We start from the raw sequence: 14,130 nt of genomic DNA, 5'->3' as shown, positions 1-14,130 counted from the left end.
ATATATTTTCGTTCAAGCTGTTGTAAAATAAATTAATCGAAAAAATATTTATATATTACAAATTATAATCAAGTAGTGCTACATAAGTTTTAAGAAGTAACCACCATTAGCTTCATAACCATAAAATAGAAGAAAATAGATAGAAACAGCAAAAAGAAATTTAACATCAATAAATATTGAGCAGGTGTTTCATACATATATATATATATATATATTAATATAATTTATTCAAAATAAAATACAAAAAAGGAAACACAGTCAAAGCTTACTTATAATTGAAAAACCAAACTTTATATATACATTAAACAGCATGAGTTTGATAATAATAATTTTTTTTCCATTTAAAAATTGACTTGCAAACACCCAATAGTACTAAGATATATAACTATCACACATTTGATTGCATAATATGTATATGTTTAATTATAATACTTAACTTATACTTATATATAAATCTAACGGTAATACAAACAAAACTTCAGTCTTTTTTTATATAATTTTTAGTAAATAATAAAATAAAATTTTGATGTTTTGAAGTAAAAACAAATCAACACAAGTTTTGACAGTTGTACACACCGATCAAAGGTTACTTTCAGTGATCAATTATTAAAGACTGTAGTACACTAATGGCATGTCAACTAACTTCTTTCAGGTAAAATGTACAAGAACATCACACAAATACAAAGGGGAAAAATGTAATAAAACAAGTTAAACACTGTTGTACAACGGAGATTTAAAATAAATACAAAAAATACTACCCGGGGTTGGAAAAAAATGAAAAAATATACATATCTAGGTAAATGGGAAAAAAGGGAACACGCGTCTCAGTCTAGGACTTGTTTGTCTTGACGAGTTATCATAGTTATCAATCGCTTTAAAAATTATAGTTCTAACACTGTTCCATCCACTTATCCATCAGGAACCACTAAGACAAAGTCACACAGTGATGGTGGTAGTGATCTCTCTTGCTCCTCTGGACCGAACCGGCCCGACTTAACTACTGCTGCCCGTTGAATCACGTCTCGTAGCAACAGAAGAAGTTTCTTCTGCAGAAGGAGCTGACTTAATTAGCAGTCGAGTCTCGGTGGCCGAGACCGAGAACCGGTTGTTGACCATCAGGAATTTGTTAATGGCCGCGGTGGTGACCTTGGGCGTTTGCTTCATGTCCAGTCGTCGGAGGGCCGAGCACTTGAGCAGATGGTCGAGCGACGCGTCGGAAATAGACACGCAACCGGACAGGTCGAGCACCTCGAGCGTGGACACGGCATTGCCGACGGGCGTAGTGAGCTGCGCAATGCCAGCGTCCGAGATCCGATAGTTTTGCGATAGGTCCAGTTCGACCAGGTTCGGTGCGTACTGGACCACGTACCGGAGTGACACGTCGCCGACATCCACGCCGGCCAGCTTCAAGGTCCGGAGGTTGCGGAACCGGGCGCGGTTGGTGTTGTCGTTAGACGAGGACCGCGAGTCGGACGGCGGGGACAGGACGTCACGCAGAGATGAGTCACTCATGCCTGTCACGAAACTCAAATCGAGCGTGGTGAGCGACGGCGGCACCACGGTGGTGCTGCGCAGAGCGGTCACACCGCTCCACGAGCAGCCCTGCAGCGACAGCACTTTGAGCCGGGTCAGCTTGGCGATCATCCATTCCAGCTGTCGTTTGGCGATCGCGGTCCAGTCCATCAGCAACACCTCAGGCTGCCGTTTGACCACGCCGGCCAAGCACGAGGCCGTCAACCGTTTGCCGGTCACGTCCAGCTTGCGCCACAACGACGGGTCCACGGACAGGGCGGCCCAGGAGCGGCACACCAGCGCGCACTTGGCCAACTCGGCGGGCGTGAGGTACTCGAACACCGGCAGCACGCATGCTGCGTCAGTGCAATAATTGTGGTGCGCGTGGTTGTTGTGGTGCCCGTTCACGTTGCCGCCGCCCGCACCCTGAGATTGGCCACCACCCCCGCCGGGCAGCGACTTTTGTCCGCCACCTTTGGTAGGTTTAGACACGTACGACTGTTTCTTCAGCACGTTGCAGTGCTTGCTCGAACCACCCGATAGTTGACTGGCCAACTGCTTGCGTAAATCGATTTTGCGCGATTGTGGGGGTTGTGTCTGCGACTGTTGTTGCGTCGGCGGCTGCTGCTGTTGCTGCTGCTCCGCGACGGACGGAGAGACCGCGGAGTTGTTGTACGTTGACATGTGGGCCTCCTCGACATTGACAGAACGATTTAACACTTTCATAGAATGCTCTTCCGTCCATTTCTATAAAAAAATATCAAACGAAATATTGTGTTTACTTTAAGTTTTTTTTCTATCTATAAATGAACTCGTTAAAAAACTCGATTTCCGCGAAAGACTCGTTTCTAAAAGTAATATACAAATAGGTGGTAGTCTCCACGAAAATCTACGCGCGGTACCTGAAGATGGTGAGGGCATCACAACAGTGATACGTGGTGGTGATCCAATAAACTGATTTACGACAAATATCGGAAAGGGGAAAATAAACACAGCGAAGATATTTTTAACTTTTTTACGTGATGGCGACGACCTTCGAATTTTTTTTCAATCGTTCCGAAAAACTAAGGTCGCTTTTAAATCATCGAATGCAAAAAAAAAACACAAAACTCAAAACACAAGTCAACGTACAACAATACCTCCTGTAGTAGTAGCACTTGAATTATATATCAAATGCTCTTTTAAAAAACCACGATTTTTATCAATTGTATGTAAAGTAAACGCACCGAACTTGATAACTGTTTATATACTGCGTGATTTTTTTCGTTTTGATAGAGTGCCGGCTAACTTACTTTTTGATGTTCTTTTTCCATCAACTAAATTCTATGAGTTTAACAAGTTTTTAAAATAATATTGTAATTAGACTTAACATACTATAGACAAACTAGAATACGAATCTAAATATTTTTATTTTTTAAGTAGATCCTACAATAAAAAGTCAATAAACCAAATCAAAAATTGTTTTCCTATTGATGTAGTAATGAAGCAAGATAATATTGTTGCTAACAAATCTACACATTTAAAAAACTTAACTGTTTAGTATTTATCATGCCCAGATTTTTAATAAGCACTTATCATCTGCATAAAAATATAAATAGAACAAAAAGTAATATACCTGTTAAATATCTAATTCTTTAATAAACTAAAATAAAAACAACTTTAATAGATATCAAAATATATATATTTTTTTTTTACTGATCGTAACAATTAAAATTAATTAATTAGGGAAATGGACTTAATAAAACATTAAATTTAACTGTTGGCAAAACATATTTGAAACATACCGATTCTTTTTTTAATAACTTTTAATTTCAAAATAACTAATAATTAATTAAAAAAAAATCTGTAATTGGAAAAAAAAAGAAATCAAAACTTTTTAACTACATTTATAAAAAAGTTTAAGTATCAATTTAGATGTTAATTGAACATTCATAAATAACGTTCATACAATATATATATATATATAAATATGGCCACTAAATACAGGTACACAGGAATACTTCTAAATGCACTTCACATACTTAACAATGAATAAAAAGAAAAAATAATGGTATTTACAAAATAATATTCAATTTAAATTAATACTAAACCAATTTCAAATAATAAAATATAAAAATAACTCGAGAAAAAAAACAATAAATAATACTTAAATAATACCTTGTGTCATCCGTTAACTATTAACTACAAATTGTAAGCAGTAAAAAAAAGTTAAAAAAAAAATTGTCAACTCTGAAAACCAATGATGTGTTGAGTTACAAAGCATTATTTAAAAGAAATCCGCACAGCTGGATTTCCTCCAATCAGTAAATTTTATGACCTAATGAATATAATAATACAATTTTAGTACAAATTACATGCATTATTAAAAGAAAACTTATTTACTCAAGTTTTTAAATCAGTCTAATTATATTTAAATCTAATAATCAAAATATAAATTAATTTTTATTTAATTAAACGTTCAATAATTTATTCAAGTGAATAAGTGTGTTTAACTTGATTAAGAAAATAATTAGTTAACACTTAATATTTATAAAAGTACTAGTAAAACATATGATCCATCAGGTATTTTATACCTTTAATGTGTCATAAAAACTAAAACATTTATTATATTCAACTGTTATATAATAAATAAATAAATATAAATAATAAAAACAATAATTCAGTTGAAATCAAACTGGTGTATATATTAAATGCACTAACTTATTGTTTATTTCAATTATCAAATTGTTTGAATGGTGACAGTAGGGTACACTGACAGCTGTATCTAAATAACAACCCCACAAAAAAAAAAAAAAAAAGAAAAAAAAACACGAAAGCAATATATCATATTAGTAGTTGAAAATCTCTTCCTTGAGAAAAATAAAAAATTTAAGTACTTTTTAAGTACTAATTTGTTTTGGAGTAGTATTAATAATATTGAACAAAAGGGTATATTAACAATTTTTCATTAGTCCTATTTATTTTTCTCAGAATATTCAATCCAAATATTACTATAAACATTTAATTTTTGAACTATTAACTTCTTTTAAAAGATTCACATTAATTGTCAGTATATTTGGCAATTAAACAGTTATAATTAGTCCTAATTTAAGCATTGTTCGGATTTATTACTAAATAAATTATAAATTTATTTCATCCAAGTATTTGTAGTGTCATTAATAAGTCTTAATAAATGATGGTTGTACAATTTTTTTCAATAGTTATTTTTTTAAATAAAAGTTTATTGGAATTTTTAATTGAATGTTGGATATTTTTTTATAGCAATAATGCAATCTATTATTATGTTAGTGATACATAAAATATTATTTCAAAATATGTGTTAAATTTATATCAATTGAATAAATATTAAAGGGAAATTTTTATATTTCTCAAGAAATAATTATTATTTACATTTGAAAAAAAAATGTTTTTTATGATCTTTATTAATAAATAATTTATTGAAATGTCATTAACTCACATTATTAAATTTACAAAAAAAAAATTGTATACAAAAAACTACAAATTTTTAGTCTATCAAATTAATATTAAAATAAACCATATGAAGTAAAAATTAATTTAAAAAAAGAAAGCCCAATTATTATTTATGTTTAAGTATTAATTTTATAATATACAACAAATAAGTCATGCAGTAGGGATAATTGACATTCAAAAAATATGAAGTACTGCATAATATGTCTTAAGCAATGGCAAAATTAGTCATAATAGACAAAAGTAATGTGTAATCTAAGATAAACACTATTGAACATAGACAATATAACAATACTAAAATATTAAAGACTATTATTTTACAATTATGTCTAAAATATATTAATTGAAAAAAAAAAAAACTAATCAATAATGATAAATTTATATAAAATTAAATTTTGATATATTTTATATACTAACTTCAAATTTAGAAGAAAATGAATGCAGATTATAATGTATACAATAAAAGTATTTATCATTTAAAACTTCTCAAAAATTCATAACTTTATTGAATATTGTGTACAGATGTAATCAGATGTTATATCAATTAAATTTTCACAAGAATGTCATAATTTTAATATTTTATAATTAATAGAATAAATATACTGTTCATTAATGCTCTTTGGATATTGATTTTGTAGGAAATAAATATTTAATATCATGCTTAGTATCAAAAAATTAATAAAGCAACACACGTACCACTTGTTAAAAAAATATTTAAATAACTCAGTAAATATAATATAAATAAAACATATATTTACCGGTAAAGTTGGCGAATGTTCTTTAGATTCGTTTTCTTTTTTTTCCATTTTCAGTCTTTTATTAGGACCATTGTCCATGTCACTTTCTGAGTTTGTATCAGAATAATCATTTTCCTAAAAAATATTTTATTATTAAAAAAAAAAAAAAAAAAAAAAAAAATGGTTTTTTTAAACACTTAAATCTTACCTTAAAACGCTTTTGAGTATTATCATTACTACTGACTGAAGTTCGACGAATGTCTGATGATTTATGTCGAGCACGGAAGTGGCGAGGCTAATGAAAAATTTTTTTTATTAATATATTGAAAAATATACTCTCTAAATGAACATATATATGTTCAGGATATACAACTGACTAAAAAAAACAATGACACTGACCTATTAAGAAAATTGTTCTATTGAGATTAATTATATTTAAAGATGATGAGTTATTAGCCCTCATAAGAAAAATGATCAGGTGATACAAAAAGTTAGGTATACATATTATACAAACGCTACTTTTGAACTTTTACAATTTATATAATCAATATAATATCTGTACAACATTAAGTTTATATGATTTACACATAATTGTTGTAAGTTAGTTAGGTAAATATTACCTAAGTCGGAAAGACCATCGAAATTATTGAATATTGACAAACATCTACACATGAAATGGGTAAAAATGGGAAAAATTTGAGGAAAATATGTCAGCTGTGTTACAAAAACTGTATCAGAAAAGATAGTACATATCAGAACTTATTCTAAGGATTTTCATCTACTGCCCAAACATAGTGAAGTTTGTTTTATGAAATTTAATTGGATTATAATACTTACTCCCTCCTCGAATAAATTGTTTATTGATATTTTAGAATTTTGACCATGGCGTGGTAAAATATTAAAAAAAAATTCAAATCTTTTCCATTATACGTATACTAACCACTGTTTAAATTTAAATTTCATAGATTAATCAATCATCTAAGTAGCAAAGATTGTAAACTTACATTATTAATACTTATTAGATACTAGGTTGGGTTTATAAATTATACAAATTTTAAATACATACTCAGTAGAAATGCAATCATTCTATATAGAAAATTATATTTTTGTAAGATGCTCATATTCAAAAAGTCAATTACCCATTTGATTTTTCCTACTACCAATTTGGGTCGTACTGCCCGTTAAAATAAGACCTGGTACATACTACTGTGACGCTTGCACAAAAACAAAAACTAAGTTTGTGTCTTACACGTTTTTAAAAATTTCTTATGCAATAATTGTTTTATATTTTTTTTAACTTTTAAGTTTTTACATAATTATTTAAGTAATAATAAACAAAATGATTCCTATTCATATTTTTAATACACAATAAATTGTATTTATCATTTTTTAAATTATAGATAGATAATAATAAAAATAAAATTTTATATAAGATTTTTGTAATACTAGTATATTATTAATTTAATTGTACATACTTCTGTTGCATTTCTAAAAAAAAAAATCAACAAAAATAACCAAGACGCTAATTGGCGTCCAAGCTCACTGTTGAAAAAAAATTCAGTGACGCTTAAGACACACTAATTGGCTTCATAAACTCAAAGTTGAAAAAAAATGGTTAATATGTATTATTGAACACTTTTTTTCTAAGTACCAAAATTACATTTGATGATAAAGATAACATACACACTAAGCGGAAACTTCAAAAACACATACGCAGTCAACGTGTCATTCAATGCTTTTTCAGACTTTTTTAAGTACTTAATTTGCTTTTAAGTAACATTTTATAAAAATAAATTTAAACGTGTTCAATCCCGATAGATTTTATTTCGTTGTTAGATTTCATTTATTTCAAAAATGAAAGGGAAAAGAAGATAAAAAAATATAATTTTCAATAAAAAAAATGTATAAATCATTTTTCTACAATTTTTAATACAGTTACCTTGCTTTCCAAATGCTTCCCTTCTTTACAGCATTTTGGGCATTCCCAACTATTAGGTAGATCTTCATTGTAAGTACCATTATTCGTAAAAATAGACTAGAAAATTTATTTATTTAGCAAAGCTCATGAATACAAATTATTAAATAACAGAATAAAAACTAATATTTATTACTCACTTGTTTTAATAAACAGTCTGGATGGACTATTTCAAAGCATACACTACATTCCATTAGATTACTAGGACTATCTTTAGCAGTTTTTTGTATGGGTATAACTATTTGTTGACCCCAACCATCTAATGAGCAAATTCCACAAGCCGCAGTAATTGGTAACATTGGCTGTAACAATTTAAATACATTGTAAACATGTTCTAAACTTATTTTAAATAATGAAACACACCTGTAAACACTGTCTCATGACACATGTCTGTTTAGCTCGACCAGGCCCACCAAACTTTACCATATCCTTACAGAATGAACATTCTCCACAGTCTGCTTGTTTACATGCTTCACATTTCTTACATCTAGTACGCCTTCTTCGTGGACCTGAGGTAGCCGCATTTCCTGTTTTGCGGATTTTCACTTTGCTATTCATGTCTCCAGCAGTTTTGTAAAATCTTCTTTCTCTTTCCTTTTCAAAAATAAAATAAAATAATATAAAAATGTCAAATTTTATATAAACAATAAGTTTCTAAGTCAAGAACATACTTTGTCTCCTTGCATTTTAAGAATTGGTTTACCACTAATAGCATCTTCAGGTTTATCATTCTTATGTTTATTTATAACGATAGCTACATTTTTTATTAACTCAATAGCATTCTTGATAAGAGGAGGAACACTTTTTTTATTAGATGGTAATACATGTAAATATCTTACTATTGCTTTAATGCCATGAAGCTCCTGCACAATTATTTAATTTGTAAGTATAGTAATCATAACTAGTTAGAAAAAATAATATTCAGTAGTATACCTGTTTAGTAAAATGAAGATGTTCAACTGGGGCTGGAGAAGTTTCAGCACTTTCTTCTAAATGAGATATACCCAAATCACAATAAACATAACGTTCCAAAACATACCACAACATTTCGGTAAAAAAGGGGTACCTAAACTTTTGAGGAACCTACGAAAAAAAAAAAATTAGTTTTAATAACAAGACTAATAACTTTACTGACCTTGGTGGACTCTTCAACTTCTGCGACACGGAGTTGTTTTTCAATGCCAAAGGAATGTAAAAAGTTTCCTCCAAATACTAAAGAGTCTTTAGGAGTATAAACAGCATGAATCCAACCAGTAGGTATGAAAAATGTATCTCCTGCGTTCAATGATACACGTCCACATTCCTCAACAGTATCACCGAAAAATATGTCACCCTGTTTGCCAGACAATATCCATTGTTCATACAATTTAAAGTTTTGTTCCGTAGGAGGTATTAACCAAAACACCTGGAATTCAAGTTAACAAAAAATATATTTAGACTATAATAATAATTAGATATAATACAAAATTTACTTTGCTCCCTTTTAATATATGATACCAAACAGATGTACCACCAAAATCAATATGAAAATCTGTATAACAGCCTTTAACAGACATCAAACAATACTTTTGTACCTTTGGATACATCATATCATCTATTACATTAGTTGATTCTGTTTGACTTTCTTTCAAATGTTTGGGCCAAACACAATCAACCCAATCCAATTCTCGCACCTACAAACAAATATATTAATAAATTATAGTATAAAATGTTAAACCAATAAAGAAATTATAATATATTGTGTTGTTGGTCTTAAGAAGAGACGGCATTATAAATAATAACAAGTTCTCTTAATCTGTGGATACGTACAATATTAGGACGTTTTATGTAATTTTCTAGTTTTGTGTGGCTGAATTCGAGTGAAATTACATTTAATAGTTTGTCTTTAACTGGTTCTTCATAATACTTAGTCCATTCTTTCATTGTCATTTCAAAGTTCTTTTGAGTGTTTACATCCATTACATCTAACGTTCTTCTTGAACCTAAAAAATGATTTTAGTACAACTGAATACTGTTCATAAATTGAAGAATATAACTTAATTTTTAACTAAGATAATTGCTGTGAAAAAAAAAATGTTAATGGGTCAAAAATAATTAAATTAAGGATCTTTATATATAGCTAAGGGGTATGATAATTTTCTTTATTTTAAATTATTCCTTTCATTAATTATATAATCCATAAACTAATTTTGATTGTTGAAACTTACCTACACAAGTACGAACATCATTTACAGAAAAATTTGGACTCGGAACATGTAAACCGAGACCTACTTTATCATTAAACAACAATGGTATTGTAAAACCATTTTTTTGTAAGTAGGAAATAGTAAAATCTAAATGACACATTAAAGTTATAATTAGTAGACAAAAAACACAAAAATGTATTTAAACTTTGTAGGGAGTTCATACCTTTTCCGTCCATCTGCTTAACAAAATTGGAATGTGTATAACGTGTTGAGTCAAGTTTATCTTGAAGACTAAAAGATCGTACACCTTCAATTTCTTCTTCATCTCCGAACGCCCAATCTTCTGAATATGTTTTTTTTTCTTTACGAGTTCTCTGTTAAAACAAACAAATACTATAAATATATTCTAATAATAATTAACAAAACATTAATAGTCTTAAAATATCTTAAGTTTGGCTTAACTTTTATTGACATATTTTATCAGTCATATTAAAGAAATCTATAAAATATTAGTATTAGTAGCTATAAAATAATAGTCAACAATTTGAAATTTGTAATGGAAAAATAAGTTTTTTTTTTTCTTCATGATATAAATTAAAGTAAATCAAAGCTATTTAATAACAGGAATTCGTATAAAGTTATATAATGTATGGCAGACATTTCGTCCCCGTCATAATAACGAGTTCACGGACGTTTCATCCTCGTCTATTATTAAAATAGGAAATTTGGTCCTCGGGAGTTATATTGATTTATAATTTATGTTTATTTAATATAATAATTATTGTACCTAAATTATTATTATTATCATTATAATTGTTTTTTTTTTTTTTATTGATGCGTGCCTGTAACCATTCACCGATTGTGGCGTGTACTACGGCTTATGCAATATATGGTTAATGTGGATTGATTAAAAATTTGTTGTGCAAATGTGCGTTTTAAAACGAACTCAAATTTTAAGCTAAAAAAAAAAAAATCAAATTTAGTGATTTAAAATTCCAGGAGCCAAATGTTCTATCTTAATAATAGATGGGGACGAAACAAACGTCCTTTTACCAGGGTAAAATACTTTTATGGGGTATTATACTTTTATATAATTATAACAATATATTAGGCTTTGTATCATTGAATATGTTTTAGTAAAGAGTGTCATAGTTCCATTAGCAATATATAATGTAACATTAAACGTTTGAAATGAAAAAATGTATATCAATAAGACAATAAAAGCACAAAACTCAAAATTAGTAATAATTTATCAAAATTATTTGAATTTATGATTTAATTTTTAATATATTTTATCAGTCCAAAATAAACAAATAATTTATTAATAAATTATTAATATTTATGACGAATTAAATACCAATATAAATTTAATTTACTTTTACTAATTAAAAAAAAAAAATAAAGATACTTAAAATTCGACAAATCTAAATAAATCAGAATAAAATTACTAAACTAAACATGTAAATACTCATTTGATTACAAGAGTTTAAAATTAAGAAAAGACAAAATACAAACATTAAATATAGGATCGTTTCAAAAAGAGAGCACGTTTTAAACCTGCTATAAATTAAATTAATTTTAAAAAAACATAACAAATATATCATTCTTTTCAGAAGAAGTGAAAAACAATATCGGACATATGACCCTACCTACTAGCCTCACAGGCGTGTGAGAAGTTGAAACCAAACATTTGTTATGTTCATTTGGCCTAAATAAGACCAAAGAAAATTACTGAGCTCAGTAGGTATTCTTGAATGGTTACAAGACGACGCAACTTGTTATATTTCAAGAGAAACAATCTTTCAGCTGCGTGAGAAATTCCCGGACAGACTAATCTCGTTGCGTGGCCAAAGCTATCCACCTCGATCTTCCAACTTGACGCCATGTGATTTTTTTCTTATAGGGACACACTAAATGACGAGTTTACCGGAACTAAGTGCGAAATGTCTTGGAACTTAAGCAAGAAATTCGTTGTGTCCTCAACGAACTCGATGGAGCAATGCGTGATCCAGTGATGGTAAATTTTTTGGAAAGAATAATCTCCTATAGGGAAAGTAAGGAGGGTCATATGCCAGATATTATTTTTCAATGTTCAACCTTAACTTCTCCTAAAAAGAATAATATATTTGTTATGTTTTTTTAAAAGTAAATTAACTTAATTTATAATAAATCCTGCGTTCTTTTTGATATACCCTATAGTTATATAGTATACAGTATGTTATATTTTAAACGATCACTCATCTATTTTCTTTAAATATAATTATTTATAACAGATCAATAACATAATCGCTTGCAATTAATTAAATACACACCTAAGTTTTAACAAATACTGATTTTTAATGATAAAACAAACATTGTAGTGGAATTATTAATTAATATAATTAGGTCTTAAATACTGTTAAATTAAGCATTAATGATCAGGTTAATAGAAGTAAATTTAACGAAAATCAATTTTATCGAGGACACTTTTTAATAAACTGTTACTTTTTATCAATCATTTTTTCTGGCTAGGAATTAAAAACATAAATAAATTTTACGAAATTGTTAAAATCAATTTCTAGTAAGTGTATATTTGTGATATATCATGGGTAATCATGGTAAGACAAGACTAGACAAATATTTTGGGTATTTTCCCATATAAATACCCATGTATGAATATATACACATAGTTAAGGTGAAATTATTTTCTTTATTTTAAATTTTTCCTTTTATTTTTATACTTAATAATTTAATTTCGATTACTAAAGTTCCCCACACAATTACGAATGTAATCTACTGAAAAATGTCGACTCTGGACTTATATGTACGAGTAAATACCCAAGGTTTTTTTATATTTACCCAAAATATGGATAAATATTATTTTAATATGCTTATCAAACGAGCGGATCACTGTAGCTAGTTTCACGCTTCACACGCGCATACGCGTACCAATAACTACTAAAAACAAATCTTATAAATTATTAATACGATTGATAAGCTCTTGTCCAAAAGCACAAAGATACACTGGATACCATGGCTATAGATAATACGGTTACAGAACGACTGCAAAATGTGAAGCTCAAAAGGTATATTGGTTTTCACAGCAGCATACAACACTTTAGGTTAGCGGTTCCCAAAGTGTGCGTCGCGATGTCTATACAGGGGCGCCGCGCCGCTATGAAATACTATCGGGTCTAAAATTTTCTTTATGATTAGTCATGCTATGGCTTGGGGAAGGGCTCTCTGAAAAAGCTTTATATCAAGTGAGCCATGAGTTGAAAAAGTTTGGGAAGCACTACTCTAGGTTATAAATGTATTAACTAGGTACATTGGACATCGAATATTATGGACGTATTAGGTATTAACAGGTGCTTAATTTACTATTTAAGAACTAATCAATTTGGATATTTTTTTTTTCTTTGTTCAACTGAATTACTACTTCAATATTTTTCAAAAAAACTATGTTAACATATTCTCATAGTTAAATAAATAATAAACATTTCTGCGAGTATTATATCTTAAGTTCTTTATAATTCAATGTTATAAATAAAATATTATGATAATTTTATAGCAATTCAATCTGTGTTTCTTCGAATACCACTGGAGACTACTCAAAAAATGAACTTGAATGATTTTATAATTAAATAAACATGATGATTAGGATGAATTAGATAAACTCTTGTTTTTATATTCATTAAATCTGAGACTGGATGTAAAATTGGTCAAAGTCTGAACTCGAACAATTTAAACAAGTTATACATTTACATTTTAGTTTTTATCTTTTTACTATGTACCTGAGAATAAATAATATTTAATTAACTGTAGTAGAAAAAAAATCAAATTCATATTTGCAGGGGAAGGGAGCATTTTTATTATCGTTTGTTGTTATAGCCTAATCTATGAGGCTATATTCTATATTATATTTTCTGTCGGTAGGTTGCGCTTTAGTATGCTTATATTAGTCACGTTACTTTTCATTAACATTCTGTCTCGATTCTTCATTCAGCATAGGCCAGTTTCGCAACCATATTTTATCTATAGCCGTGCTGGAACACCCAACGAGCGTGAATTAACAATTAGGTTAGAGGGAACCGAAGTGACTCGTCAAAACAGCTGTTGTAAAGTACATCTAGCGCTTGTTATCATATTAGTGGTAATTTATACGGGATACAGCAATTTAGCGAAAAAATATTACCGACAGTATTTTAGCCGTCAAAAAATACAACCGATAATACTCTAACTGACAGATTACAAAGGACAATATTTCAGTCGA

General features: G+C 29.2%; 1 protein-coding gene across 3 annotated transcripts in view; it reads right to left on the bottom strand.

The window, feature by feature from the left end:
- The window catches only part of LOC112690349 (jmjC domain-containing histone demethylation protein 1-like), a 39,017-nt gene that overhangs the window by 3,031 nt on the left and 21,856 nt on the right, over positions 1 to 14,130 (bottom strand). For 2 of the 3 annotated variants that reach the window (XM_025564350.1, XM_025564349.1), the window contains exons 2-13: positions 10,102 to 10,252; positions 9,900 to 10,025; positions 9,502 to 9,674; positions 9,165 to 9,365; positions 8,828 to 9,097; positions 8,626 to 8,775; positions 8,364 to 8,555; positions 8,056 to 8,286; positions 7,833 to 7,994; positions 7,657 to 7,752; positions 5,926 to 6,012; positions 5,739 to 5,852 (exon numbers count right to left, since the gene is read on the bottom strand). In XM_025564350.1, the coding sequence (XP_025420135.1) occupies positions 5,739 to 5,852; positions 5,926 to 6,012; positions 7,657 to 7,752; positions 7,833 to 7,994; positions 8,056 to 8,286; positions 8,364 to 8,555; positions 8,626 to 8,775; positions 8,828 to 9,097; positions 9,165 to 9,365; positions 9,502 to 9,674; positions 9,900 to 10,025; positions 10,102 to 10,252 (1,953 nt within the window). Of the gene's footprint in view, positions 1 to 473; positions 2,260 to 5,738; positions 5,853 to 5,925; positions 6,013 to 7,656; positions 7,753 to 7,832; positions 7,995 to 8,055; positions 8,287 to 8,363; positions 8,556 to 8,625; positions 8,776 to 8,827; positions 9,098 to 9,164; positions 9,366 to 9,501; positions 9,675 to 9,899; positions 10,026 to 10,101; positions 10,253 to 14,130 lie in introns of those variants that run through there. The other variant, XM_025564351.1, reaches the window with a different exon arrangement.

Source organism: Sipha flava, unplaced genomic scaffold (assembly GCF_003268045.1).
Source record: "Sipha flava isolate LNK unplaced genomic scaffold, YSA_version1 49_pilon_pilon, whole genome shotgun sequence".
Taxonomy (NCBI): domain Eukaryota; kingdom Metazoa; phylum Arthropoda; class Insecta; order Hemiptera; family Aphididae; genus Sipha; species Sipha flava.
This window is presented reverse-complemented; position numbering and strand designations above follow the sequence as displayed.